We start from the raw sequence: 26,477 nt of genomic DNA, 5'->3' as shown, positions 1-26,477 counted from the left end.
GGTCCTTTTGGACCTTCTCCAGCTCGGCCTGGATGTCCTTCACTTCTTGAAGGCGTCGGGCAGCGGTCTTCTTGTGCCGATCGGCCTCGTTGGCTAGCATAGCTCGACCCTGTAGGAGCTGGGCCGCCCGGGAGATCTGCAATATAGAATACGTTCAAAGTTAGCCCGGTCAGAGACACTTGTATAAAAATTCAAGAGGAGAGCGCTTACCTCGGCTAGGTCGTGGCCGATCCTTTCGGCCACCTGAGTCGGGGTCATCTTCCCCAGATCCTCTCTGACTGGCCCGGCGTTGCCGATACGGGCCAGTATGGACGACTCGTCCTTGTTTCGCCCGGTCGAGGGGCTCGGGCTGCGCTGCTCTCGACGGCGCTTGATGCCGCCAACCTCGGTCACGCCCTGCTCGGGCACCTTCTCCTTCCCCCGGGCGACCTCCACCCGGGTTACCAAGACGTCGGTCGGCTCGACGACGAAGCCCTCGGCCGTAGTGATGGTCGAGGCACCGATGGGTCGGGCCGTAGGGACCTCCTTCTGCCCGGCCGGTTTGGCCCTCGGCTTCTTCTTCCCGCGAAGGGAGATCTTGGCGGGCGGGGGAAGTGGGGCATCGTCATCTCCGAATTCCGCCATTTCTGCAAAATGAAAAAAAGTTGCCGTTAGTTCGGGAAAGTAAGGAACGGTCGGGGTGTTAAGGGTCGGGAAATGTGGTTTGCCTTAGACCTTTACCCTTCCGCTTGCCCCGAGCGGGCATCCTTGCAATCGTCACGCCCCGAGGCTCGGGCTTGTATTTCTCGGGCACGTCGTATACGGGCTCGGATAGGTCGGCCGCTTCCAAGGACTCGGGCGTCCTGAAGATCTGGTACTCGTAAATTTCCCCGGATATCTTGGTGGCCGCATCCTTGAGGGCCTGAGTCTCGGCTGGTACAACTTGCTTCCTGAAGCGTTGACTCCAGACCCTCTCAACCGGGAGAATCCACGGTTCGTATTTCACGGAGAACAACCGGTTTTTCCATCCCCGGTTGTTCCCGGGCAGACCTTCGATCGAGCACAAATCTGCCCGGGACTGGGTCATCAGATACCCACCCCCGTATGAGACCGCTAGCACCTTCACTTGGTAGATAAAGTTGAAGAGCTCCATCGTGCAGGCCAGTTGGTGTCGACCGCAGATCTGCGGGAAGCACGCGATCATTCGGTGCGCGTTCGGGCAAATCTGTCCGGGCATGACCTGATAGTAGCCCAAGAATGCGGTGAGGAGGCTTGAAAAGGGGAAAGTGATCGGGGCCATTAGGGAGTCATAATGCATCCCGAGCCACTTCCCCTGGTGCCGCTCGATGATGTTTCCGAGCTGCCTGCTGGTGTCGAACTCGACCCGACTGGCTAGTGTTGCGGCGATTCTGTTCGCTTCTCCTTTTGTCAGCAAGCTCATCTGGGACTCGACGGACTCGCTGTTGAGGAATTCGAAGCCATCCCCGCCCGGCGCTGCCGGCCCGGCCGGGTCTTCCTTGACCGCCTCCGCGTCCTCTGCCCGGTTGTCCTCTTGGGGCTCGGCTTGAGGGTAGTCCCCAATCACCCTCGTAGGTGTTCCCCTAACGCCTACAGCCGGGGAATTCCGTCCGCTCGTGGACGTTTCCCCGCCTCTTTCGCTCGAGCTCCCCGATCTGCTGGAGCTCGACCCCGACGTCCCCGACGAGCTTGATGACCTTTTTGGCTCGGGGGCTCGGTCGGGGATTTGCTGTGGTCGTTGCTCGACCTCTGGAGAGTAGGACATGATGTCCACCTTCTCGCTGATTTGCTCGACCGCGTCGTCGTAATCCGCAACCGAGACGTTCTGGCTATCCGACTCTGACATCTTTTCTACCTAAAGGTCGGTCGTGTTAGTATAGGGCTCGAGATGTTAGGTCGGAGTTAGTCCTATCCTACGCCTATGCAAAACTAAAAATAAAAGACAAAGCAGGGAAGTAGGAAGCTTACCGATCGTGAAGACTTAGATGGAGCTTGAGGATGTTTTGCTCGATTGATCTGCTGATGATTCACTCGGGACTCTTTGAGGGTACCGGTTGATGCAGAAGATTGGGGAAAGTTCAAATGAGGGCTTCAAGGGCCTATTTATAGGAGAGCGTTTGGGCGGGAAACCAATCCACTTGCGCGATGTGACCCGCACTGATTCCGAGGCGACTGTTGTAATCGCCGAGGCCGGCAGTCGCCGACACGTGGCAAGAGAAGGAATGACAGCTGGCCGGTCGGTTTGGTAGCCGACGGTTGGGCTTCTTCATCCCGTCCCGTTTTTTCCTGGACGGTCAAAAAGGCCCGGGCTGGGGGGCTCTTGGTAGGGAATATCCCGACCGACATAATTTTTCCCGGTTGGTGTGCCTTTGTTTTTGTCTTCTTGTTTTTGCAGGTAACAGGTCGGGCTTCTTGTGAAGAACCCGGTCGGGGTCCGACCGGGAGTTGCCCGAGCTGGAGTGTCGACCACCGAGTGGTAGCCCTTTGGCGAGAGAGCTGACAAGAGACACGTGGCGGCTCAACGCGTTGACAGGCAGGGCACCCGGGACGGCGACACGTGGTGGCTACGTGGGAAGCATGCCGAACGGCCGGATTTGTGTCTCCGGCGCCGCGGCTATAAATACCCGCGATAGCTACAGTGTGAGGGACCTTTTGGACGATCGATAGGTTGTTGTTAGAGAATCCCGACCGCAGCCAGTCGGTACTCAGAGCAACCAAGTTGATTGTACTTAGGGCTTTCATCGTGATCAATAAAAGACATTTACTTGCTTTAATTGGTCTCGTGTTTACTTAATTACTGCGTACGTGGCAATTAGCAGTATCAAATGTATATTTTTTTCCGCATTTATTCTAGTAGAAAAATGGCGGTCAAATTTTTTAATGGTCTTTCTTTGTTGGTTTAACAATCCAGGAATTGCAAGAACTGTTCCAAAAGGAATCAAACCCGAGTTATCCTGAAATTCTGCCCCACAAAGAAAACTCATTTGCCATTTGAGCTACCTTGTTAAGTTATTAATTTATCCATAATGAATATGATTATCCGTTAACTTTTTCGTTAAATATTATCTTTTCCGTTATTTATGTTAATTCACCGTTAACTTACTCATTGATTTCAATAAGAAAGTTCTTAGGCTCGAACCCCATCCCAATCAAAGTTGGCATAATTAGTACTCTATTTTACTCTTATTAAATTAAAAATTAAATAATAATTTAGTAGCTACAACAAAAAATAATAAATATGCATTTCTTTAATTTAGAATGATGTGTCAACAATGCCTTTATTCAAAAAAAAATTATTCATTATCAATAAATTAAATAAGATAAATAATTTTATTAGTTATATTGTATTTATTTTTCTCCAATATAAAAATTCTTTCCATTCAAATTCATCAATTGATTATATTCACTACATTGTCCCTATAATGTCTTTATTAAAAAAAAATTATTCATTATCAATGAATTAATTAAGAGAAATAATTTTATTAGTTATATTGTATTTATATTTCTCCAATGTTTTTTTTTAAGGTCAATCTTGCGATTGTATTAATGAATCAAAGCCGAAATAGCGTCAGGGGGGATAGCATCCCAGTACATAGCTTGATCCTGTGTAAAAGCTAACGAAGCTAAAGTATGCGCATGTAAATTAACCTGTCTAGAGATGTAATCCAAAGTAATACGATTAAATAAAGATATAAGTGTTCTGCATTGGTCAATTGTGACCCCAACGTACGAATGGATCGGCTTGTGTTGGTGCCGGATAATCGTAGTCAGTTCCATGCAATCCGTGAGTAAACTTACTGATGTGTTGTTCCGTTCAACTAACCAGGACAGTGCTTCCTTGTATGCCTGGGCCTCCGCCATAAGTGGTGAAAAACAAATCGGTAATTTGCCATTCCTTGCTGCCACAAAAGAGCCATCTGGCGCTATAATCAACATGCCGTACGTAGCCTCACCTGTGTCGTGTCGGTAACCCGCGTCCACATAACACCGTAGACCGCCCTCCCTTGGTTTGGTTAAATGCTCTGAAGCCGCTGCCGGCTCGGTATGGCTGGCCTGGGCAACGCCGTATGCCTGTAGCGCTACGGTTGCTGCTCTGGCTAACTGGACAGGCCGCGTCATTGATCCCTTCCAGACAACTGAATTCCGGGCTCTCCAGATATAATATAATATTGCTACCATCAACCGGGTCTGCTCCTCCGTCAAGACCGCCATAGCCCCTTTTAACCATGTTGTAAAAGAGTCTGCAATAATATTAGTGATAGGCAATTGTGTTATATTCCATACAAGTCTAGAATATTCACAGAGCACTAAAGCATGTAACACATCTTCATGATCTAAACCACACATTGGGCATGTTGGGTCCACCTCCACCCTTTTAAATATCAAGTTAATGGTTGTTGGCAAAATGTCACATATGGCTCTCCACAAGAAAGTTTTCCATTTGGGGGGACTTTTACTTTCCACATTGTAATCCATTTATTGAAAATCGCGGGATTATTTTCATAGTCACCCACAATACGCCTATAGGCATTCTTGACCGTATATGTCCCCTTTAGGTCACTCATCCAATACCATGAGTCTTCGTAATCAGGACTAATAGGGATCATATTTATTCGCTCCACATCCTCAGGAATAAACAAGTCAGATAAAATATGTGGATCCCAGGTATGAGTCTGTAAATCAATTAATCCTGCAACCCGTGCCTCCCTCAATTGTTCTGGCATTTCTGTTTGAATCAATGGGCTAGGATTATCTCGTAACCACGGATGACCCCATATTAAAGTTGTCTATCCATTCCCAATCCTCCTTCGCACCCCTGAGACTACCATTGCATGGGCTGCCATTATACTTCTCCAACAGTAACTTGGGCAATTGCCAATAGTTGCATCTGTAAAACTGGTTGTGGGATAATACCTTGCCTTATAGATTTTAGCTGCGAGTGTTCCTGGGTCCGTCAAAAAACGCCATGCCTGTTTTCCGAGCATAGCTAGATTAAAAGCCCTTAGCTGTTTAAAACCCATACCACCATACTTTTTTGGTATGCACAACCTGTCCCAAGCCTTCCAATGTATTCCCCTGTCTCTTCCATTCCCCCACCAATACTTATTCATAGTTCGCTCAATTGACTGACAAACAGTCTCAGGTAACAAAAAGACGCTCATTGAATAGGTAGGCATAGATTGCGCTACACTTTTCAACAATACTTCCTTACCAGCCTGAGAAAGTAACTTTTTACTCCACGAACCAATTCGTTGCCTGATCATCTCCTCCACATATGAAAAAACAGCTCTCTTATTTCTCCCTACAAAGGAAGGTAGGCCCAAATATTTCCCAAAATTGGGTGCTTGCACCACCCCTAGACAATCCGCTACCTGTGCCCTGTCATTCTCCTGGGTATTTCTGCTAAAACATATATTAGATTTATTATAATTCACCACCTGGCTTGACAATTTCTCATACCTTGCAAGGCACTGCCTTATAACTCCCGCCTCCTGGATATTTACTTTAAAAAATAGGAGACTATCATCCGCAAAAAAATAAGTGTGAAACAGGCGGTGCCCCCCTTGCTACTCTGCATCCATGTATAGAGCCTGCCAACTGTTCATACTGTAATATCATCGAGAGAGCCTCTGCACAAATAATAAATAGATACGGAGAGAGAGGGTCTCTCTGCCTGAGTCCCTTGGTTGGTTTTACACACCCCCTGCTATACCATTGACCATTACAGTATAACTAACAGTCGTTACACACAGCATAATGAGCTTTATCCACTTCTCACTAAAACCCATAACAGTCAGCATCCTTTCTAGAAAGTTCCACTCCATTCTGTCATAGGCCTTTGACATATCTAGCTTCAATGCACTCCAACCCACTACACCACACTGCTTTCTATTCAGATAATGCCCCACCTCTGCCGCTACCAAGATGTTGTCAGTGATTAGCCTTCCCGGGATAAAAGCACTCTGGGATTCTGATATTAATCCTCCCATTAGTGTTTTCATCCTATTTGCTATCATCTTGGCCATAACTCTGTAAATGACATTACTCAACGCAATCGGCCTTAAATCTGCAACTGTCTCAGGCATCTCTTTCTTAGGGATCAAAACAATGTTAGTATCATTTAATCCCTCGGGGAATACACAGGAATTCAACGCATTCGTTATAAAGCCAGATACATCTCCTCCCACTATCTCCCAAAACTGCTGGTAGAAACCCGGGTTTAACCCATCCGGACCCGGTGCCTTATCCGGATACATTGAAAAAAGAGCCTCTTTAACCTCATCAGTTTCAAAAGGGCGGTATAGCATCATACTCTGTTCTAACGTGACTCGTGGGGTTAGGACACCAAATAGCGGATCATCACAGCTCAATCCATTAGAGGCAAAAATATTGTCAAAGTAATTCAATATAGTGGAATGCATATCATCCCCCTCCACCCAGTTACCAGCATCACATTTAATACTAGAAATAAAATTCTTTTTCCTACGTGCAGAGGCATAGTGTGATAGAATTTTGTGTTTGCGTCAGCCCCGCGTAGCCAGTGCTGCTTGGCTCGCTGCCTCCAGAACACATCCTCCTGGGCCTCTATTCGTTTCAGAGAATTCTCAATCTGCTGGTACTCAGCTAGCGCCACCCAATCTCGCCTATTCCGTATGGCATCTTGCCTCTGCTGTAGCTGGTTAATTCGTTTTCCGAATTTATGAAACTGGTCTCCCCCCCACCGCATTAACTTCTCCCCACACAACTGCTGACAATGCAGCAATCCCTCCGTTTTCCCCTCATGCCAGGCCGTTTCTACTACTTCTTTGCACCCCTCATCAAACAGCCAAGCCATCTCAAACCTGAATCTCCTTGGCATGCAAATCGCATTAATACTGAGGAAAAGGATCGAGTGATCCGAAGCCCGGGTTCGAATGTTCTCTAACCATGCATTCTCATTCATCAGACCCCAATCATTCGTTATTAGAGCCTTGTCCAACCTTTCCTCTATCCAATTCGGCGTCCCCTTTCCCTTTTGCCACGTATATTGGTGGCCTCTCATTGGTATTTGCATCAAACCACAGTCATCCACAGCATCTCCGAAACCCCGTAACAGACTATTAGGATACGGATTTCCCCCCTTCTTCTCAGCCTGATATAGAAGATTATTAAAGTCCCCTATCACCACCCAGGGCAACAAGGATCTATCCTTCAGAGTGCGAAGTAAATCCCATGTCTCCTCCCGCCTATTTCGTTCGGGGATACCATAGATACATGTCATGCGCCATAACCTATTAAACAAGCTTACTTCCACATCAATATGACTCTGCGAGTAGCTTAATAATCTTACCGTATTATTCTTCTTCCATAAAAACGCCATTCCTCCACTCAATCCATCGTTATCAACATAAAACAAACCCTCATACCCAAGCGTAACACGGATCCGTTCTGCATGTACCCGTGGCACCTTTGTCTCCATCAAAAACACAAAATCAGGCTTCTTACTGGACGCTAGGCCCTCAATCTGTCGAACTGTGCGTGGATTGCCCAAGCCACGACAGTTCCAGCTCAAAGTACTCATGATGATGGGCGGGGCTGGGCACCAGCTCCCACCATGGACAAGTTTTTTGAAACAGTAATGATTGTTACCTCATCATTTCCACTATCCTCTCCCCCCTCCGTCCCATGCCTACGACGCTTTGCCGTAGCCACCACCACCTCATCCTCAGACATACTCGTGAGTGTGACACCCCCACTTCCCTGTCCCCCATCCACTGACCCAACAACATGTGGCTTGACTCCCAGTGGTCGTGGTTTCCCGCCAACCGGCACAAACCAGCTATCCCCAACCGCTCTAGGAGCGCTCCGGGACCCACCAGCTCGCATATCCGGACCGTACAGGTACCTTTCGACCGGAATTCCAGCCTCCCTCGTGTGTATGCAGAAAGTATGCAAGTGCCCCATACAACCATAAAAGTAGCAAAACTTATGCAGCCGTTCATACCTGAAATTGACCCATACCGTAGTCCCATCTCTCTTCATCAACCTCATCCTCCTTCTAAGCGGCCTATCAACCGAAATTGACACCCGAATACGGTGAAAAGTTAACCATGGAGCCCCTTCAAATCTCTCATCATGCTTAACAAAAGAGCCCAAAAAATTCCCTGCCTGTTCCAGAATTGCATGAGACGTGTACCCCTTTGGCATGTCATGCAGCTGTACCCACATATCAATCATATCTAGCTCCACATCCACTGGATTCACCCCGTCTTTCACCTCCCGACACACAAGTGCATTATTTTCAAAAGCCCAGGGACCCCCATTGAGAACATAATCCATATCAGTTTTGTGGAAAAAAACAAACAAGAACAAACCCCTTTGGATCTCCGTTACCTGTACCCCACGCACCGGTTACCAGACTGATGCTAACACCTGCCTCATAAAATCCAGTTTTATCAACTTTTGCGTCAAAAATCGTCCGACAACCCTCCATGTCTCCTCCTCACCTTCTCCACCACCCTCTACACCGGTATCGTCTCCTTCCGGCATAAACACCGCACCCTCCTCCTCCAGCAGTGACCAATCCGCCCACCTATCCGTCAACTCCGCCACATCCACCCCCACCCTCGGCTGTCTTACAGCCCCCCCCCCCCCCCCCCCCCCTCCTCCCTCCCTCGCTGCCCCCTACTGCCAATACCCGTTCCATTCAAACCGCCCACACCCTCGCCCTCTAATCTGCCATCCATACTGCCCTCATCACCGCCCTCCCATCCACCATCCATATTGCCCAAATTATTTCCCCCCCTTCTGCCATCCAAATTACCCACAATCCCGCCCCCCCTTCTGCCAACCAAGCTTCCAACATCACCGCCCCCCCTTCTGCCAACCAAGCTTCCAACATCACCCCCCCCCCTTCTGCCAACCAAATCTCTAACATCACCGCCCCCCCTTTTGCCAACATCACCGCCCTCATGCATATGCCGCCCACCATCAGTACCCGTACCCCCTCCCTCCTGCTGCATATTCTCCGTAAACAAGCCCTCATTATGACAAACCTCCCTCCTTCGGCGCATCATAGGCCCGTCCGACAGCCTTTCACCGAATCGATCACCCTCAGCATTCGTCCTCTCCTCATTCCCGATCAATCCGTCATTCATAGCAACGTCTCCGGCCATTGTCCTGACAGAAAGAACCGATCTCCGTTGAAAACCTAGGAAACCCTAGTAGGAAACGCAAAAACCCTAGAACGAAACTAGAGAGAGAATTGCGTTATAAATTTTTTAATCAAATCGGTATCTAAATTATTCCTTCACACAATAAAATAATAGGCAGCTGTATGATTAGAATGTAAAAATTCTTTACATTCAAATTCATCAATTGATTATATTCACTATATTGTCTATTATTTTTTTGTACACTACTTTTTAATTAAATTATCAAAGTTATAATACAAAATAATGCTATATATTTATTTACCAAGTATTTTATTAATACCATGAAAAATTTTAAAAAAAATAATTAAAAAAGAAATCATATTAACTAATTGAGGGATTTGTTGACAAAGAGAGTATTCAAATCACACAGCAAATTGAAGTGAGAACTATCTCACAATGTCCTTGTTTGATAATTACCAGTTAGCGGTTAACGTTAGCAGATTATATTAGCGAATTTGACCAGTGAATTATATCATGCCTTAATATACTTTAAAGTACTTATTTAAAAAAAAAAAACATTGGGCATTATCCCAATCACGCAATGCGCATATAAAACTAGTAAGTATATATAAACGGGATTTGGTTTTAATGTTGAACCGTCAATTCATGGTTTCAGATCCAATTTGAACTGCTGGTTCAAACGTTCTTTTAAAATTTTATTTTTTATTTTTAAAATATTTTAAATTCAACAACTAATGTTTTTTATTTTTTTCAATTCAAAACATGAACTGGCAATTTCGGTTCGCGATTTTTATAAACTCTAAATATTGGGTTCTAGTTCTAAATTGTCATCATAACCTTTCTGTTTGGTTGCTATAGTGTCTGTTTGATTTGAACCAAATCTTGGTTATAATTTATTGGCAAAGAAAATAAATGAAATATTTATTTTAAAGGTAAATATGTCCATTTTCATATCAGGGAAAACTACCACTTAAATAAGTAAGGAAGAAAATGTGATATAAGGGCATCCCCAATAAGGGGATCTTCACCACATTTTAGAATAGTAAAATCCCATTGGGGTAGACTTTAACAAATGGGGTGGGGAGATTTTGAAGAAGTTTTGCTCCTGCAAAACCAAAGTTCTTGTTAGTAAAAAAAAATGCAGCTTTTTCAGAGTGGCCAGTGAGCCACTTAGAATTTTAATTTCATTGGCCGTTTATTATTATTATTATTATTATTATTATTATTATTATTATTATTATTATTATTATTATTATTATTTGTTATAAATATCACATCTTTTACAAATTTTAATACACTTCAATCTACTTCTGATTTATTTTTATATTTCTCTCAATTTATTTTTGTAATTTAATTTTTAAGTAATTATTTGTTTAATTTTCATATTTAGGTATGTTCATTCATTTATGTTTATTATAAATTTATAAATCAAATAAATAAAAAAATAATTAAAATATGTAAATAAAATGGTGAGTTCATAAAATGTCGTAAAAAATTTAAAATTAATAGGAAGAATCAATTTTGTGATTGAGTGAGATAATAGATAATAAAGTAGATTCACAAAAATTTAAGGTAAAATTTCCAACTATTAAAGATACCCTAAGCATATAACATAACATAGGAAAAAAAGTGCCTTTTTTTCCAAACAGCTACGGAGTATTATTTAGGAAAGTACGGAGTAATAAGTAGAGCGTTTGATGATTGATTGAAGTAGGGAGTCATTATATATATAGATTTATGATTTATCTGACCTAAAGGGAAATATTTAAATGTCAACCCGGAAATGGAGAGTGAAGTGATCTGTGATCATCATCCATTTATTTGAATGGTTTCTACTCTCCGTCATCGTCAACTGCAGCGACTCATCCACAGCAGCCACTTCAGGTCAGCGCTACACCTACATCGTCCTAAATCTCCTACGAAATCAGATAGATCATCGCACTTTTCTCCTTTAGTTCCTCCTCGGTACGTATATGTACACTTAGATCTGATTATCCTTGTCATCTGCCCCCCAAAATTGAAAATTTTGAGGTGGATATCTGATTCCCCTATGAACGGATAAATTGGTTATGATATTTTGTTAGCCGATCTGGTTTGGTTGGATTATCTTTTTTATTCTTGTAAAAATTAAAACAAATAAAAAAATGGACTTTACATTTTAACTTGCAAAGCGCTTTGAACCTTTATATTCTTTGATCTGAGCTCGGAGTTCAGTACCTCATTCCTTGGCTCTCTGTCTTTTCCAGCAAGGTAATCTTGATTCGGAAGAACAGTGGACGATGATAAAGTTGTCAACTTGCTGAGCTGTGATTGTTTCATGGGCAATACATGCCGTGGATTTTTAGGAGGCAAACACTTTCAGGGCTACGCCAAGCCCCAAGATCATTCCATCTCCAAGCGTAACCCTTCTTCAGGCCATTCTGACTCTTCTGCTAATTACACCTCCCCTACCAGCTTGACCTCTTCCCAGAACAAAGATCTTACTGGAGATACCCAACCCAATCCCAATCCCAAAGCAGATCAGCACCTCAGTGCCAAAAGGGACACCATCATGAATCGTTCCACCAACAACCAGGCTTACTATGTTCTAGGTCACAAGACCGCTAACATTCGCGATCTTTACACATTGGGACGTAAATTAGGCCAAGGTCAGTTTGGCACCACTTTTCTCTGCACCGAGATTTCCACTGGTATTGAGTATGCTTGTAAGTCTATTTCAAAGAGGAAGTTGATCTCCAAAGAAGATGTAGAGGATGTTAGGAGGGAAATTCAGATAATGCACCATTTGGCTGGTCACAAAAATATTGTTAGTATCAAGGGGGCTTATGAGGACCCTTTATATGTTCATATTGTTATGGAATTATGTAGTGGTGGTGAATTGTTTGATCGCATTATTCACCGTGGTCACTACAGTGAGAGAAAGGCTGCTGAATTGACTAAGATTATTGTGGGAGTTGTTGAGGCATGCCACTCACTTGGGGTTATGCATAGAGATCTCAAACCAGAAAATTTCTTATTGGTTAACAAGGATGATGATTTCTCACTCAAAGCAATTGATTTTGGACTCTCGGTTTTTTTCAACCCAGGTTATTTATTCTGATTCTTCTTTCCATCTTATTTCTTGTGTTTATGTTTCCACACTATATGCGTTATTATCTTTGAAAACTTCTTCTGTTTGACTGAAATCCCAATCTTAGATTGAATCGTCATAATGACTACAAGAATCATAGATCCTAATTGTGGAGTGGTGTCAGTGGTGTTCCTTAGATGATTTTCACATGACTGATCTGTTATCACTGCAAGCTTTCTCTTCTGTTGGTTTCAATCGAAGAAACAACACCTAAGTTTTAATTTGGTTTTAATGTCGTATTCTTCTTAATGTTTCAGGCCAAATTTTCACTGATGTTGTTGGAAGCCCATATTATGTTGCTCCTGAGGTGCTTATGAAGAATTACGGTCCAGAAGCAGATGTGTGGACAGCAGGGGTCATACTTTATATACTGTTAAGCGGTGTGCCGCCCTTTTGGGCTGGTATGTGTAATCATATTATGTAGTATAGGAATATTATTCTTTATTTTCCGTGTACTGTAACTTACTGCATATATTTTTCAGAAACACAGCAAGGGATATTCGATGCAGTTTTGAAAGGTGACATTGATTTTGAATCAGATCCTTGGCCCATAATTTCAGACAGTGCAAAGGATCTAATCCAGAAGATGTTGTGCATGCGGCCTTCTGAGCGCTTAACTGCTCATGAAGTATTATGTATGTTTCTCTCTAATTGACTACTACTCTATTTGTTAATTTAACATGAATGCATTTTTTAAAGAGCTGCATTAAGTCACTCCTATATATTTGTATATGCGTGAGCATTCTTTTTGAGATCTTATGAAAAAGAGAATCATATGTGATATACCTTAGTTGCATTAGGGCCATTGCATACTTTTTGATAGTCTATACTGAATTTCTGTGAGCTAGTGCTCAATGGTCCATCTATTGGGTCTGATTGAGTTGCATGGTGGACTGTGGTTGGTCAGTGATTGGTTGATAGCAGTTGTTGGTGAATCCTTTTCCCCACAATGACATAATGGTAGATGGAACACATTATCAACATTTCCTATTTGGACTTACCTAGCGGTTTTATTCAAGCTTGCTACTTTAATACAGAAGTTTCAAGGGAGGTTTGTAAGGTTTGAAGTGAAACTGTGAAGGAACTTACATTAATTGTCGATTTATGAAACTATAGGGAGTTAATTTCGCTTGCCCCAAAATGGATCAGATTTCAATATTATTATTAGTATTGTTGTTGTTATCATCATCATTATCATTTTTATTTTAAAATTAAATTTGTATACTCTCCATAGGCCACCCTTGGATTTGTAAGAATGGTGTTGCTCCTGATAGAGCATTGGATCCAGCTGTACTTTCTCGCCTTAAACAGTTTTCAGCTATGAACAAGTTGAAGAAGATGGCCTTACGGGTACGTATCAAAAGTTAGTACATGCAATTAGTTTTTTTCTTCCCCCGACTTGGAAGATTCTTCAATACAATCAAATATTTGAAATGATAACCTTGTTTGAGGGCAAGATATTATCAAATAATGCAAACACTGAAGTTTAGTTATGCACTTACGCGCTTGTTCTAGGTAATAGCAGAAAGCCTATCAGAAGAGGAGATTGCTGGTTTAAGGGAGATGTTTAAGGCCATGGATACTGATAATAGTGGTGCAATTACATTTGATGAACTCAAAGCTGGTTTAAGAAAATATGGGTCTACTTTAAAGGATACAGAAATACGAGAACTAATGGATGCGGTAAGGCAATTTTATGGTAACAGTATTTTTTAGAAATCTTTCGCATACATCTCTGGCAAGTTATAATCTGATCAATCCTCTGAGGACCTATACAGCCTGAAAAGGTAGTTTAGGTGGATATGCAGTGTGGCCAAACTCATGTCAACACAACAAAAAAAAAATTAAATAAATAAAACAGAAATTATTTTTTTTGGCATGCATGTCAGATACTCCATTCTTGGTGTTCTTGATACAATAGGATATGTGAATGTTTAAACCCTACATTTTGGTAAAATTAAACTCAACTGTAATCTTGAGTCTTCAAAGTTCACTCCTTCAGAATGTTGATTAAGTGCATTATGGCTAGGAACCTATGAACAACAGGGAAATAACAAAAAATAAATACATTATATAAATAAAGCTGACCTCCAGTTTTGTAAGTCTTAAGTGGTGGCATCTAGGTTCCTTTGTTGGAGGACAATCTATGCCCTGGCTTATAGGGGTGATGTTGAACTGTCATTTGCAGCTCATGAATGAAGGAGAAAAAACTGTTATTAGATTAGGAGTGAGGTCTTCCAGGGACCTTTATTGCTTTTGAATGCTAAGTCTTGTAAGAAAAATGATACTCAATGGTTTGGAATGGGGATTATATATACATACATATAGGTAAAGGATCAAATGGAAAACTGCGCCCAGATGTGAACATACGAACTTGTGCACTTACAACGATCATATTGTGCACAATAATTTATTGGTTATATTTTGCACATTTAGAGTTCTCTGTTGTGTACTTTTATAATTTCTAAAGTTTACTTTCGAGTTTTACTTTGTAGCTCTGTCTGATGCAATTCAGAGTTCACACATTTGTACCTAGGTGCGAGTTCGCACCTAATCCTGCCCCTATATAATATATATGGAGTATAATCTATTGTTGTCTGCCACTATTTTTTTAATGGCCCATGCATGTGCTTGTGCAACCTAGTGTAGGACTGAGAGCCATATCTGTGTAGGAATGTGAATTATTTAGTAAATGCATAGCTGTTTCAATTCATAAGTCATCTATTGTTGGCTTTTCTGACACAATAGATTTGTCATAGTTGAGGAAACTAATTACAACAATATCTGGGCACCAGTTCAATTGGTTCAGATCATAGACTCACAGATAAAAACATCACAAGCATTAATGCTTTAAGTATCCATGTATGATTCCATCACCATGGGGTCATGGCACTGTTGTTTAGAGACAGACCACTTTGATGCTTTTTGTGCTAAAGATTCCTTTAAGATCATTTGTCTCATAAATTGGCTGAAGTATTTCTAAAATTTGACAGGCTGATGTGGATAACAGTGGAACCATAGATTATGGAGAATTCGTAGCAGCGACAATTCACCTTAACAAATTAGAACGTGAAGAACATCTTGTTGCAGCATTTCAATACTTTGACAAGGATGGAAGTGGTTATATTACAGTTGATGAGCTCCAGCAAGCTTGTGTAGAACATAACATGACAGATGTTTTTTTTGAAGATATAATCAGAGAAGTGGATCAAGATAATGTAAGTTAAGTTGGAGTATTAACAATTTTTAAAGCTGTATATTCTTTGCACCTAATATATTAGGGAGTATTATATAATATGCATAACTGAAGTGACTATCACTGCTCTCTGATCCCCCTATTGGCGCAGGGGCATTAGTCACTTTCATTTAAATAATTTATTTTTTTTGAAAGGTTTCATTGAGTAAATTCTAAATGTGACAATTCTCTCTGCATGAATTATATCTACAAATGTTGTCTTGATTTCTGGACTAACAACTTACTCCCTTGTATCCGTTTCTTCTACACTAATTCTTAAATTGGCTTTTTGGTGGGTCTTGTTTCCCAGGATGGGCGGATTGATTATGGAGAGTTTGTTGCTATGATGACAAAAGGAAATGCGGGCATTGGAAGACGAACTATGCGAAACAGTTTGAATATCAGTATGAGAGATGCACCAGGAGCTCATTAGCTTTTGAAAAGACAGATCATCTATAGGTACTTTTGCAAAAAAAAAAGAAAAAAATCTTGAATTAATAATTGATCAAACTTTGTTTGCCACATATATGAAGAAGAAAATTAAGTGTGCCCTTTGGCTGAAAGATTAGATGACTTAAGCACAAGAGCAAGATTGAATTATGGTTTTTATTGGTGGGTGTTTTGTAGGGTGTACAGGATTGATGGCAGATGATGATGCAGCAGAGCTTTTGTTATGCGTGCATGCTTTCCCTTGAGTTGCCATATGGGTGTAGAAAATGTTGTAACCTTTGTACTTTGTAGACTCCATCCAGTGTATGAAAGAAATTGTTTCAGCTACTTTTAAGGTATTAAATTGGCACCTTCTGCAGCATTGAAGATATTGACCTATAAACTTTTAGTTTACTTGCTGTAATATGCTTTGCCCCACCTCCCCTTTATTCTTTTCTTTGTTCATCATACTAAATAAGTATTTCAGTCATACACCCACGCATTCATATTCATATTCATATATACATACAATCCAATCAACCAGTGATTTTGATGTTACATTCCATTCTAAAGTTTATGGTATGCAAGAAAGGAAAGCTGAAAGAAATGAATAAGCAAGCAAGCAAGGTTGTATGTGCATCCAAGCTAGGGCCACAGCATGAGATCTCTGTGCAACTTGTTTGGCATGTTACTGTGGTTGAGTTGCATGTTGATACGCTATTGCAACTTGCTGAAAATTTAATTATTAACCAAAACAAGTGAATATAATTATTAAGTAATTGTAGGTACTGTACTAGCAAGTAAATAACAAAGGAAGTAGAGTAGTTGCCTTCAAGTCCCCTGTTTTGGAGAAGATGCAGTTGGAGGTGATGAGGCTTCCTTTATCCAACAGCCATCCGGCTTCACAGCAAGTTTCCCCGCTAATCTCGGTGTCCTTTAAGCAGCACCAAAGTTGGTTTGGGAGCAATACCAGATTGGGTGCTTCGTCTCGAACTGTAACCATTGTTGAGCAGTGGTTGAGTTGTTGGGGGATAACATTCTGCGAGGAAGAGGAATTAATTGTAGTAATGTAAATTGTAATTGTAATTGTAATTGTAATGTTGCAGAGAGTAATAGAGATCATCATTTGATTTGACCTTCGGAGGAGGAGAAGGAGAGTTAAGGAAGGTGGCAGTGGCTATGGGGCCTTCCCAAACACCAATGATCTGGGAAGCGTCCAAAGGCGGAGTAGATGCAAATGCGGAGTCTCTAATGGCGCAGCCACCCAGCTGGTCCCCGTCACGGAATGGGCCGTACCACTGCTCGCGGAATACCTTAACAGTCTGCAATTCCAGCACCGGGGTTGGGGTTGGGGTTGGGGTTGGGTTAGAATCATCATCATCACCGCGTAAGCGTAATAAGCAGCGGAGGACTTGAATGATTCGAACTCTAGACTCCTTATCTCGAGGGTCAATCAAGCAATGCTCCAATTCCAGCTCCAATGTAGAAGCAGCCCAGGCAGCAACATAGCATCCGGTGGTAGGATGATATGCAAAAGCGGTACAAGAAGAAGGAGTAGTGATGGTCCTGTGGTCGACGCTGTACCTTGTGGCTGCGTCGGCTTCGCAGCCCACAGTAGGAAGCAGGCGAATCAACTTGTAGTCGAAAGAGAAATTGGAGTGATGAGCGAGCGTGGGGCACTGAGTCTGCCAATCAAACACCTTCACTTCCCACTCCCTGTAGGCTTCAGGGACAACACATTCGGGCAACTCCATTGGCTTCCCTTGCTCCGTGAAATCTGCTCCGAATCCATCCCACTCACCACTCACCTTATTTGCAAACTCTGCCCAACCTACTCACAAAGTGCAATGCAGTGCTGTAATAATAGAGTATGAAATCATATCATCATATCATTATTATACATACATACATACCGTTTGTGAGGGATGTGGGTGGCGTAGCCAAAAGGCCACCGCTGCTGCTGCTTTGGCTACATTGAATGGCAGACAATTTGGAGGTGGTGCTCAGCAATTGAAAACTGCCATTACTGCTCTTCTTTTTGAAATATTGCGGAGGAGCATGACTAGTATTATGCGGAATCAAGGAGTTGGGTAGCCTTGGAGAAGAAGGGGGAATACTAATATTAATATTAATATTACCAGTAGTATTCATATTTACTAGATAATAATAATAATAGCAAGCTGCATCAGCAGCTCATCTGCTTCAATTCTGGTGTGATTGGGAGAGAAAAAGCAGGATGGATGTTATTGGCGGCTGCGCTGGCAGCGAAAGCCATTGAAGATTAGCGGTGTTGCTGCGCTTTCCTCCATTCTCCTCTCAACTCTCATCCATCGATGTATGTATATTTTATGCCTACATCATAACAAATATTATGTGGCTGCCAATTTTCCATCTCATCTCCCCCCGCCCTAATCTCTTTTTAAAGTCTATAGAAGGTAGGAAAATTAATCACTTTAATTTTGGATGGGTTTAAACTCTAATTAAACTCATTTTATTGGTCTGCTATTCATTTTCAATTACACTTTTGGTCAAAGTATCTATCAAGTTCTTATACCAAAGGTAACTAGTATTTTCACTTGTGCGATGCAAAGGAATAAATTTGTTATAATATATTAAGAATATTTAAATTGATATATAATTATTTAAATTAGAACATAAAATATTATATACTGCAATTAAATATATGATTTGGATTGTTTATGTATTTTGATGTTATTATTGTTTGAATTTATGCAAATAATTGTTCAAATTAATAGCTAATGTCTAGATGTACGCATGCAGTGCTATAACTTTGAAGATTTTATTTATCATTGTTTAATATTTTCATAAATTAGACAAATGTGCTCGTTCTCTAACAACTCAGTTATAGGAATGAATTGCTATATCCTAATTCATTTTTATGGAAGATATATTTTTTGTCTAGATATATAACAATTTTTCTTTAAAAAAAAAACACAATATCACCGATTATATTTACACATTATTGAAACATCTTTGTAGACGACATTGGTAGTGGCAACACAATCTTGTCCATCCCCGTCTGGAGCTAACACCTTCAGTCCATTTAGGACGGGATACTCGGGTGAAAATATATAATGGTAGAATATCACTCAACTAGTGATCATTTTATATTTTCAGTCAATCAGTAATATGAGATTCATTTTCAGCCAATTATTCTTTTTTATTTTCAGTCAATTAGAATATCAAATGTAATGATATTTTTACTTAATTTTCGTTCCATTTTTAATTGATGATGTAGATATTATTATTGAAATATTTCCGTTCCATTTTTAATTTATATTTACTATTGTTTAAAATATGCATTTACTATTGATGATGTAGAATATTATTATTGAAATATTTTCATCCAATTTTTAATTTTTGTTCCATTTTTAATTAAAATGCAATGATCTGACACTTTCTTTTTTATTTTATTTTATTTTAGTCAATTATGGATCATTTTTTATTTGTAGGCAATTATTAATATTCATTTCCTTTTATATTTTTAGTCAATTAGTAATATTAGATTCATTTTTAGTCAATTATTCTTTTTTATTTTCAGACAGTTAGTCAATTAGAATATAGATGCAGTAATATTTTTACCTAATTTCCATTCCTTTTTATTTGATGATGTAGAATATTATTATTGAAATATTTCCGTTTCATTTTTAATTTTCGTTCCATTTTTAATTTACCTTTACTATTTTTTAAAATATGCATTTACTATTGATGATGTAGAATATTATTAGTGAAATATTTCTTTTCAATTTTTAATTTTCCTTTACTTGATGATGTAGAACATTATTATTGAAATATTTTCGTTCCATTTTTAATTTATGTTTCATTGTTTGAAATTGTGAAAGATTTATGATATAATTGTGATTTGATTTATTCTACTGTGTAATATTATTGTGAAAAATTAAAATGAAATAATTTGACAATTTTCTTTTTCATTTTAGTCAATTATGGATCATTTTTGTTTCAGTCAATTATTAATATTCATTTTCTTTTCCAATTAACCTAATTTCCATTCATTTTTCCATTTTTAATTTTCAGTCAATTATTAATATTCATTTTGTTGGTTTTATGACTTTTGGGCAGTCAACGCCAGGCCAACACTACCGTTAGAGTAACGAGAATATAGGAAAAATATAGGAGAAATATATGGCGAAAATATAGGAATGTTGTATTGAAGAGTATTGCTCGTGGATTGCTGAGAGTTGTCCCCTCTCTTCTATATGAAGGGTCTATTTATACATATTTTGGGCCTAGAGCCCTACAAGGAATAAGATTCTAGACTGCCTCATATTGGGAGTCTTAGTTACATAATTAGACCTAATTCTGTTACATTAGAACTACTGAGTCCAATTCAAATTATACTGGGAATAATAAGCCCAATCCTAGACAAATTCTTGGGTTGTTCCATGTCGTGTATCTTTCTTGTACTTTCTTGATCTAGTTGCTTTATTGGGCCGGTTCGTGTGGCCCAAGCTAAGTATGCTATCCATCACATTTCATTTTCCAATTTACATAATTCTCGTTCCATTTTTAATTGATGATGTAGAATATTATTGTGACATATTTCTATTCCTTTTTTAGTTTACATTCCTTTTTTTTAATTTACCTTTACTATTTACTATTGTTTTGGTAGGAAATCAAGTAAATAAGATTTTGTTTTTAATTATAGTATAGATATAGATTATTTATTTATTTTTTATTATTATTATTATTATTATTATTATTATTATTATTATTATTATTATTATTATTATTGTTGTTGTTATTATTAAGTTAATTCCATTTCCTTTTTCATTTTTCATTTTTCATTTTCTAAAGTGAAAAAGCATGCCAATTAAGGGGCTATTTGCATTTCTACACGCAAGGAGGAGGAAACACGTAGCGCTGTGGGGAGCGTTAAGCATACACGAAGTGACCATCGGACCATTAGCAGCGACGTTCAGCGAAAGTTTTGTCAAACAAACCAGGCTCCAAATGCCATAAGTCGTAGGTAAGCTCTCTCAGCATCTTCCCAAGCCATTTCTCTTACTCTTTCAAGTTGCTGTTAACAAAACCATTCTCAAAACCATACCTTCTTGTATATCACACACCATCTCAAGCCATAGCATTAGCTTCAAGATACGACGACAGCGAAGGGTTCCGGTGTGTTTCATCTCCTCTACCCAGTTGCTCTTAATAAAAGCATTCACAAAACCATACCTTCTTGTATCTCACAAACTATCTCAAACAATAGCATTAGCTTCAAGATACGGCGACAACGAAGGATTTCGGTGTGTTTCATCTCCTCCACATTTTTCGGTGCGTCTCGTCTCCTCCGAGATACGTAGCAATGCCAGTCGGTCGTTGCGACTGGCCGTAACACCGCCGGTCGGTCGCTGCGACTGACCACGCTTTGTTTCTAGCTGGCCAAACTGGCCAGCCGTAACAACGCTGGTCGGTCGCTGCGACCGACCAGGCTTGGTTTACGGCTGGCCATTTTTGGCCAGCTGTAACAGCGTTCTCCCTTTCTTTTTTTTTTTGCTAAAATACATTCTGGGAAATGTCTCTCTTTCTCTTTCTCTTTCTTTTTCTTTATATATATATATATATATATATATATATATATATATATATATATATATATATATATATATATATATATATATATATATATATATATATATATAGAGAGAGAGAGAGAGAGGATCATATGAGGTCATGTTCCCACATGAGGTCTAAGGTCAAAATCTGGCCTTTGATTTTGCGGTGATCTATGGTTGTTGTTGATTTGGGTTTTTATTTTGTCCTTTTTTTTTTCTTTTTCCGCGTGAGTGTGTAAGGACCTTTTTGTCTTTGTATTTTTCTTTCCTATTTATTTGGTGTATTTGTCGGCTGAGTTTCTCATTTGTAGGAGTGTTATACATGGTAAATAAAGATTTTGAGCGTTTATATTCTAATGTAGCAATCCACTTTATACAGTTTGTAGTTCTTGTGATTTTTCCTTTCATCGTTTCATTGTTTTTCAATTTTTTCGTCTTTCTCTGCGTGAAGGCTTATGGATTCTCCAGGTTAGTTTTTCCGTTTGTTTCTTGTATATTTTTTTTGAGCATCGGTTAGTGGTTGGTTTGTGTGTAAGTATGTGTCTATTTGTATGACATGCGTTCTAGGTGCTGTGGTTTGATGTTGGTTATGGAGTTTTAATTTTTATATATAAGTCTGGGGTGTTGGATTATTGATTGGGTAGTTGGTTTGGTTTTATATCGTAGTTGTATTTGTTATTTTCGTTTTTAATAACTGCAATTGGCATATGTTTTTCGTTTTAATTTGTTTTGGTAATTTATGCATCTCGGTATTTGTTTGACATTATGGCTTATGTGTGCTGGGTTTGTGTTCGATGGTAGGATGTTGCCGTGGTAGTTTGTGCATTTCGGTGTACATGGTTGTTGCATTTTATATTGGGTTGAAGGTTTTTGTGCTGTGGGTCGTGCGTGGTAACGTCATAAAGTGCATGTGTTTGGTATTCGGTGTGTGCGTGTTTTCGTTTTTTAATAAGTGCCATTGGCATATGTGTTTCGTTATAGATTGTTCTGCTAATTTATGGATTTCGGTGGTGGGATGACAACATTGCTTGTGTGTGCCGGGATTTGGTTCGCTGTTAGGATATTATGTTGTTAGTTTTGTGCATTCCGGTGTACATGACATTTGCATTTTATATTGGTTTTGAAGGGTTTTGGTTTGTAGGGGGTAGGGGTTTTCTTCGTAAAGTGCATTTTGTGTTATTTGATATGTGCAAGCAGCTTGTTTTTTTTTTTTTTTTTTTTTGGAATGATATGCATGTCGTTTTATTTTGACCGGTTTTGTGTTTGTGTGTATATTTCTGTTTGATGTGTGTGCAGCACGGTCGGAATCGCAGCAAGGGTGTGTTATGGACGTGTCCCCCGATGGGACTAAGTTTTGGACGCCTTTGTGTGATGCGGCGGTTAGGCCTTTTGAGGGGCAGACTTTTCCTTCTCTCGCTCATGGTATTGATTTTTATCGTCAGTATGCGTCGCTCGTTGGTTTTGATGTACGTTGTAGTTCGTTGCGTAGGAATAGGGAGGGTGTTGCTGTGAAAGACGTGTTGGTTTGTTCGCGTGAGGGGTTCAAGCAGGCGGTGCAGGGCTCTGTTGTTGTGGATGCTGCGTTGGATCAAGCACCTGTGGCTCCGAAGCGCCGGCGTGTTTCAAATAGGGTGGGGTGCAGAGCGAGGTTGGTGTTGAAGATGCGTGACGATGGGGTTTTTGTGGTTCATTTCATTGAGCTACGGCATAATCATTGTTTCTGCTCGGATGTGGCTAAGCCTTTCTTGCGGGGTAATCGTTCCATGGATGTGCAACATCAGATTTTTGTGCTTAAGTGTGCTAGGGCCAACGTTGGGCCCAATAGGTCGTTTCGTTTGGCTAGGGAGTTTGCTGGGTCGTATTCAAATGTTGGTGCGACATGTGTCGATTTTAAAAATTTGAAGCGTGATTTAATGGCATTTATTGGAACTTCAGATGCTCATATTGTTGTGAAAAAATATGCTAAGAAGGTAGATGATTGCCCGGATTATGTCTTTAGATATGATGTAGATTCTCAGGATCAGTTATGTAGGGCTTTTTGGACTGACCCTATTGCGAAGGAAAATTTTTCAGCTTTTGGAGAGGTGGTGTCGTTTGATGTAACTTATGGGACTAATAGGTAAGCCACGTGTTCTTAAAAAAAAACTTTCTTGTAGTTGTATTTTTATTTATTTATTTTTTTTATTACTGGTATGTGCAGTTTATTATTATGTATTTGTGCAAGCAGTATGCTAAAAACCATGGGGTTTATTTTTCGTTGGTTTGGTGTTATGTCTTGCAGGTATGGTATGGTATTGGTCCCGTTTACTGGTGTTGATAATCACAAGAGAGGTGTCACATTTGCAATGGGGTTGATTTCCCGTGAAGATGTGGACTCTTACGTGTGGCTTCTCCAGCAATTTAAAAGTGCAATGGGTTGTGTGCCTAGTTGCACTATCACTGATCAAGATCCTTCGATGCGGGTTGCAGTCCCTCAGGTGTTTGATACTACGCGGCACAGGTTTTGTATGTGGCATATTATGTCAAAGGTTGGCGAGAAGGTTGGTAATGTTCTATCTAAAGATGAGGAGTTTCGGCGCGCGTTGAATGATGTTGTTTGGTGTGAGACGTCGTCCGTGGAGGAGTTTGAGCGGGGTTGGCAGGACGTTATGGAAAAGTATAGCCTTGGTGACCACCGATGGTTTCGTCTTATGTATGATCTGAGATCGTATTGGATCCATGCGTATTTTAATGATATTTTCATGGGTGGATTGCTTCGCACGACATCGAGGTCCGAAGCTGCGAATAGTGTGTTTGGTAGTTGCACAAACCAGCATGCTAGTTTGTCTGAGTTGTTCAACAATTTTGAAGGGGCTATTGATGCTCAACGTTTGGCGCAGGCCAAACTAAATGCCGAGTGTGAGGGCCATTTTCCTTTGTGCCAGACTCCGATGTTGATTGAGAAGCATGCGGCTGCGGTGTACACTATTAATGTTTTTTATGATGTGCAAGCTGAGGTTATCGCGGGATCTTTTTCGTGTCGTGCTGTGCGTTCAAATGTTGAAGGGCTGGTAACCCGGTATGAGGTTGAAGATGATGATGGCCTGGTGCGCACCGTGAGTTTTGACTCTGGTAATGATGGTGTTGAGTGCACGTGTAACATGTTTTCACGGGTTGGGTTACTTTGTCGTCATATTTTCTGGGTTTTCAAGGATCGTAGGGTTGTTTCTATCCCTTCTCGGTATGTGATCGCACGTTGGACAAGGGGGGCTTGTGTGCGACAGGTGTTGGGTGTTCAACGTGGGGGCGATTCGGAGGTAGATGTCGCAATTGGTGAAGCTTGGGCAGAATTTTTTTCGTGCGTGACCATGGCTTCACGGAGTGTTGATCATGTTACCAAGTTGAATGCAGCCCTAAAAGATTTCAATGCTTTTTTATTGGCTGAGAATGGTCCTACCGTTCGTGCTTCTTCTTCTAAGAAGCAACTTTTTGAATCGTTTTGCGGTGCTTCGCCAGATGGTCAAGTTAATGTTCGTCCTCCTCCAATCTCTAATAACAAGGGTGGTGGCAAACGTTACAAAAGTACAAGGGAATTAGCTATTGAAAAGTCGGGGCGTCGACAACGCCAATGTCAAACTTGTGAAAAGTATGGGCATAATAGTCGTACCTGCCCGATGCGCAAAGTTGACGTATGACGAAGGGGGTCGTATTGCTCTTTGGTTTAAATTTGAATTTAAACATGTTGCTTTGTTTTTTACTTCGTCAATGACTTGTGTTTATTTCGCATTTGATGTTGGTTTTCAATAATGGATTTGGTGTGGTTTTGTTTATTGGATTTGTGTTTCTATTCTGTTTATTAATTTTATATTTCCCGTTTTTTAGATAGGATGGTCGTGGTACTCTTTTATTCCGTTTTCATTTATTCAGTAACCACTTCCATCTTGCACAGTATAGTATTTTCTGGATGCACAAAGTAACTGGAATTTTGTGCATGTTTGCACATATCTTTCCTTCGAGGTTGCACAACAATTTATTTGCCTTTGTAATTCGGTTTCGCGTCTTGTCTTGCACCCCCCTTTGATGTACCCTATTATTTCAACTCGGGGGTGTCATGCGGACATGCATGTTATTAACACTACAATGTTAAGTTGACTTCTTACCGGCGCTAAGACGTCCCCCTACTGGGATGTATGTTGTGTTTCTGTGTGGGTGTACATCATATTAACGTGTCAAAATCTATTTAGTGGACTACGGGTTATTTGTTTTTGACATACGGTGGTATTATTTCATTCTTTTTCCCCACATTATGATGCCACATCCCACTTGCACAGTTCCGGTCATTGTGGTTGCACACGGTCACTGGAATTTTATGCACGGTTGCACGTATGCTCCCATCAATGTTGCACAGTATTTCATCTGCACTATACCCGTTTGTGTTTTATTTTGATTCCCCGATTTGTTAACTTCACCCTATCGCACAGTCTAGGGTAGGGACTTTGGCATTAAATCTGGGTTTGTGCTCTGTCTTGCACGTTCGGTTCCTTCGCTTTAACCGATCATTGTGACTAAGGGTGGTCATGCCAACATGCATTTCAATACAACTTTAAACTTAAGTTGGTTTATTACACTTGTGCCTATCACCCCTACCGTTGTTCATTTTCTTTTTCTATGTGGGTGCACACTACCTTCACGTGTCTTAATGTTTTTAGCGGTCTACGGGTTATTTTTTGTTGCCATTTTGCAGTGCATTACTTTAGTAACCGCCGATGCACACACCCGTTCATCCGGATATAACGTAATTGCGCAAAGGTGTAATCCACTGAAGCACGAATTAATAAGTGTGCATTTACAGCGGAATAACTTTTTAAATAAAAACCATGCATCTACATTTCGCGCAACTTTACCCAAAAAAAGTTGTCCCTTGCCAAAAAATTATTACAAGTGTTAAACCTTTC

The 26,477-nt window shown here is 40.5% G+C and overlaps 5 protein-coding genes across 9 annotated transcripts; 2 read left to right on the top strand and 3 right to left on the bottom strand.

Annotated features, from left to right (window-relative positions):
- Window positions 1-6,400: 6,400 nt before the first annotated feature.
- On the bottom strand, window positions 6,401-7,456 carry LOC109147555. Its single transcript, XM_019295154.1, has one exon. It carries the CDS (start codon window positions 7,454-7,456, stop codon window positions 6,401-6,403), a length of 1,056 nt encoding a protein of 351 aa, XP_019150699.1.
- Window positions 7,457-8,317: 861 nt separating this feature from the next.
- Window positions 8,318-9,152, bottom strand: LOC109147554 (rRNA 2'-O-methyltransferase fibrillarin-like). Its single transcript, XM_019295153.1, has 2 exons — window positions 8,675-9,152; window positions 8,318-8,409 (listed from the first exon to the last, which is right to left on the bottom strand). Exons 1-2 carry the CDS (start codon window positions 9,150-9,152, stop codon window positions 8,318-8,320), a joined length of 570 nt encoding a protein of 189 aa, XP_019150698.1.
- A 1,700-nt stretch (window positions 9,153-10,852) lies between these two features.
- On the top strand, window positions 10,853-22,905 carry LOC109147583 (calcium-dependent protein kinase 5-like). 3 transcript variants are annotated; one of them, XR_002048686.1, is made up of 10 exons: window positions 10,889-11,117; window positions 11,399-12,238; window positions 12,540-12,683; window positions 12,765-12,917; window positions 13,517-13,632; window positions 13,798-13,965; window positions 15,276-15,500; window positions 15,828-15,976; window positions 16,145-16,355; window positions 22,896-22,905. XR_002048686.1 is itself a non-coding variant. In XM_019295194.1 (9 exons), exons 2-8 carry the CDS (start codon window positions 11,470-11,472, stop codon window positions 15,948-15,950), a joined length of 1,698 nt encoding a protein of 565 aa, XP_019150739.1. In that variant the 5' UTR covers window positions 10,853-11,036; window positions 11,399-11,469; the 3' UTR covers window positions 15,951-15,976; window positions 16,145-16,333. The 3 variants fall into 3 exon arrangements, 2 of the variants coding, with proteins under 2 accessions (XP_019150739.1, XP_019150738.1); XM_019295194.1 differs by lacking the exon at window positions 22,896-22,905 and having other exon boundaries at window positions 10,853-11,036; window positions 16,145-16,333; XM_019295193.1 differs by lacking the exon at window positions 22,896-22,905 and having other exon boundaries at window positions 10,892-11,134; window positions 11,396-12,238; window positions 16,145-16,333.
- LOC109147584 lies at window positions 16,404-18,364 on the bottom strand. Of its 3 annotated transcripts, none has more exons than XM_019295196.1 (4): window positions 17,894-18,364; window positions 17,083-17,778; window positions 16,776-16,985; window positions 16,404-16,676 (listed from the first exon to the last, which is right to left on the bottom strand). In XM_019295196.1, the coding sequence occupies exons 1-4, from the start codon at window positions 18,095-18,097 to the stop codon at window positions 16,635-16,637; spliced, it is 1,152 nt and encodes a 383-aa protein (XP_019150741.1). In that variant the 5' UTR covers window positions 18,098-18,364; the 3' UTR covers window positions 16,404-16,634. The 3 variants fall into 3 exon arrangements, with proteins under 3 accessions (XP_019150741.1, XP_019150740.1, XP_019150742.1); XM_019295195.1 differs by having other exon boundaries at window positions 17,083-17,777; window positions 17,860-18,353; XM_019295197.1 differs by lacking the exon at window positions 16,404-16,676 and having other exon boundaries at window positions 16,788-17,000; window positions 17,087-17,777; window positions 17,860-18,352.
- On the top strand, window positions 22,869-25,217 carry LOC109147553 (protein FAR1-RELATED SEQUENCE 5-like). Its single transcript, XM_019295152.1, has 2 exons — window positions 22,869-23,662; window positions 23,825-25,217. Exons 1-2 carry the CDS (start codon window positions 22,869-22,871, stop codon window positions 25,215-25,217), a joined length of 2,187 nt encoding a protein of 728 aa, XP_019150697.1.
- The last annotated feature ends 1,260 nt before the right edge of the window (window positions 25,218-26,477 follow it).

This window comes from Ipomoea nil, unplaced genomic scaffold (genome assembly GCF_001879475.1).
Source record: "Ipomoea nil cultivar Tokyo-kokei standard unplaced genomic scaffold, Asagao_1.1 scaffold2014, whole genome shotgun sequence".
Lineage (NCBI taxonomy): Eukaryota > Viridiplantae > Streptophyta > Magnoliopsida > Solanales > Convolvulaceae > Ipomoea > Ipomoea nil.
This window is presented reverse-complemented; position numbering and strand designations above follow the sequence as displayed.

Bases quoted from the DNA above. Each gene is read 5' to 3' on its own strand.
- LOC109147555 (XM_019295154.1), bottom strand. From the start codon at position 7,456: ATGGAGACAAAGGTGCCACGGGTACATGCAGAACGGATCCGTGTTACG.
- LOC109147554 (XM_019295153.1), bottom strand. From the start codon at position 9,152: ATGGCCGGAGACGTTGCTATGAATGACGGATTGATCGGGAATGAGGAG. The intron at 8,410-8,674 runs GTATTGGCAGTA...TTTATGAGGCAG, and splicing joins GGGCGGTTTGAATGGAACGG to GTGTTAGCATCAGTCTGGTA.
- LOC109147583 (XM_019295194.1), top strand. From the start codon at position 11,470: ATGGGCAATACATGCCGTGGATTTTTAGGAGGCAAACACTTTCAGGGC. The intron at 12,918-13,516 runs GTATGTTTCTCT...TACTCTCCATAG, and splicing joins AACTGCTCATGAAGTATTAT to GCCACCCTTGGATTTGTAAG. The intron at 13,633-13,797 runs GTACGTATCAAA...CGCTTGTTCTAG, and splicing joins TGAAGAAGATGGCCTTACGG to GTAATAGCAGAAAGCCTATC.
- LOC109147584 (XM_019295195.1), bottom strand. From the start codon at position 18,097: ATGAATACTACTGGTAATATTAATATTAATATTAGTATTCCCCCTTCT. The intron at 17,778-17,859 runs GTATGTATGTAT...CTTTGTGAGTAG, and splicing joins ACCCACATCCCTCACAAACG to GTTGGGCAGAGTTTGCAAAT. The intron at 16,677-16,775 runs GCAACTACTCTA...TTAAATTTTCAG, and splicing joins CCAAAACAGGGGACTTGAAG to CAAGTTGCAATAGCGTATCA.
- LOC109147553 (XM_019295152.1), top strand. From the start codon at position 22,869: ATGGACGTGTCCCCCGATGGGACTAAGTTTTGGACGCCTTTGTGTGAT. The intron at 23,663-23,824 runs GTAAGCCACGTG...TATGTCTTGCAG, and splicing joins GTAACTTATGGGACTAATAG to GTATGGTATGGTATTGGTCC.